At 45.9% G+C, this 2518-nt stretch overlaps 1 protein-coding gene across 1 annotated transcript in view; it reads right to left on the reverse strand.

Moving 5' to 3' along the window:
* The window catches only part of LOC106013587 (myo-inositol 2-dehydrogenase), a gene marked incomplete in the record, with an annotated part of 16075 nt that overhangs the window by 5165 nt on the left and 8392 nt on the right, over window positions 1–2518 (reverse strand). Inside the window, 1 exon segment of the mRNA XM_013089741.1 lies at window positions 2257–2496. Coding sequence (XP_012945195.1) covers window positions 2257–2496 — 240 coding nt within the window.

Here is a 2518-nt window from a genome sequence, read left to right on the forward strand (position 1 = left end):
GAGAGAGAGAGAAAGAGAGAGAGGGAGAGAGAGAGAGAGAGAAGGCGAGAGAACAAGTTAGTAAATGTTTCAGACCCCTATCCAGCAAAACACACTCCATTTATTTTTAGATCACAATCAAGCAAAAAACAATAAAACTGGCTTCACTTCTCCTTGAGTTCAGTGCGTATTAATGTCTAAGCGTCAACGTTATTTTACTATAGACATATCAGTTTTTGTGGTTTTCCGGATAAAGCAGTCATCCGGATAAAGACATCAAGGGGGATCTTACGACACGGTTTTGTTTTTAATTTCCTCGTCGTCTCTTTCGTACTTTGTAATTTTAAAGAATCACGGGGATGGAAAGTACGGTTTTTGATTAGAGCGATCTTTTTTTTCTTTAATTTTCAACAACAACAGAAATGGCGAAGGCACTATAGTGGCCTGCTTCTGACGGTTCAAGACTAATTAATTGTGTGAATTATATAAATTATGCTGTTCCCCGTACGTGCAGATGAGGTGAGTCCTATTCTCAAGCGAAGAAAAGTTTATTTAGTGCAGTATCTCCATTTTATTTTCGGATTGGGGTACATCCCTTTCAGACCCAACTTATTAAAAGAAATACAAATAAGAAATAAAAAGAGTCAAGTTCGGCTCGTCTCTGTGAATTGTCTCTTGTTCGATGGCGGTGGAAACCTCAAAAACACAAAGACGAAGAGTCGTGTATGGCAGAAGAGAGGGCATGAATTGGTCGCTTCAAAGGACAAGAGGACTAACCTAAATTTCGGGAGTTTCCAGAAATATTGAATCACACCAAAAATGGATATTGCCCTACCTATAGGAGAAGTTTGATTTCATTGGTGTGCATATTTGTTTGGTTATAGAGAGAAAACGCTCCTTATCTTTTAAAGAAACTGAACAAGGGGCAAAAACTTTACCTTCGATTTTCTCAAAACAACATTTTTCGGGATAGCCCACTAGTGCTTTAAAGCGACCAATTAAGAATGCAAAATGATCACTGCGAGAGTTTGGAGTAAACGTAGACACTTTTCTACGCCCACATCGACACAGTTTAGCTAATTTAGGAGGCAGGCATATACCTTGTATGTCAGGGCCAACCCAGGCTCAGAGAGATACAACATCCCGGAAGAAAGACCGAGATGTTCAATGGAGGTTATCTCCACTGGGGAATTAAACTTAAAAGTCTCCTGCACCTATTATGACGCTTCTAACTGCTACACCACAGACACCATTGGTAGACATTGTGAGGGATGGAAAGATACCTATGATAACTGGCTGGACACACACACACACACACACACACACACACACACACACACACACACACACACTCACACGGAGCGGCGCTGTGAGGGAAAGTGTCAGCCAGGGGGGAGACTCAAAGAGTGAGTTGGGAGTGGGTGAGGAGGGAGTGGAGAGTGAGTAAAGAAGGAGGGAGGAGGAAGTGTGAGTGGAGGAGGAGGGAGTGAGGTGGGAGTTGGGAGTGAGTGAGAAGGGAATGAGGAGAGAGTGAGGAGGAGGCAGTGACATGTGAGTGAGAAGGGAGTGAAAAGGGAGTGAGAAGGGAGTTACGAGAGAGTGAGGAGGACAGACTGATGTCAAATAATCTGTCGCATAGGCTGCCCAATGTAAACAGTACTCAAAGGATTAATGAGGCCAAGAGATGGGACACTTTCAAGCCAGTATCATCAACCACGACCCCCCACCCCTAAATACCCACCCTACCCACGCACACACCCATACCCGTATCCCCTCCCCCACCTTTTACCCCCCCTTCCAACACACACACTTTAATCACTTTGGTGTGACATGCTTCTTCTCTCCTATCAAATATCTATCGTCCTTATCTCCTCTTCTTCTTTCTTATGTTTGTTACTCTCTTGTAACACCTCTAATCTTCTGGCGCTCATATGCCGTTATGCAGTTAAAACTATTTTAAAAAAAAACAATTTAATCACACATTATGTCCGACCACCCCACCGCACCCCACCTCTTCCTCCCCCCTTCCTAGTGGCGTAGGTAGCCTAGTGGTTAGGCTACCAAACTCGTAATCGTGTGATTGCGGGTTCGGAGCTACGAGCCTCAGCTCGGTCCGACGTTGTGTCCTTTGGAAAAGCACTTTACACGAATTTCCCACTTGGCTCGGTCCTTTCGGAGACGGACGTTAAACCAGGAGGCCCCGCCTCTTAAATAACCTAATAGTGTTGATAGGGGCGTTAAAGCCATACCATTGAATTTCAACCCCTTCCTCTGTACCTCCATCCTGATGTCGTATCCATAGACAGACTCCCGGAACCCGTCCAGACTAGCGATGATACCGCTCGGGTACTTGATCATCACCCCAATGGCGTCCGCCTCCTTGAACTCCGCCATCGTCGCATCGTGCGCATGCGTGGTGACGTAGATGTGCTCCGGTCGCTCTGATTGGGTGAGCCAGACCAGCTGATCCACGTCGTGGACGCTCAGGTCCGCTAGGATGTTGCACCCTGTCGTGTCTAAGGAGCGTCCGGGGGTGGGG

This window comes from Aplysia californica, unplaced genomic scaffold, assembly GCF_000002075.1.
Source record: "Aplysia californica isolate F4 #8 unplaced genomic scaffold, AplCal3.0 scaffold01032, whole genome shotgun sequence".
NCBI classification, from domain to species: domain Eukaryota; kingdom Metazoa; phylum Mollusca; class Gastropoda; order Aplysiida; family Aplysiidae; genus Aplysia; species Aplysia californica.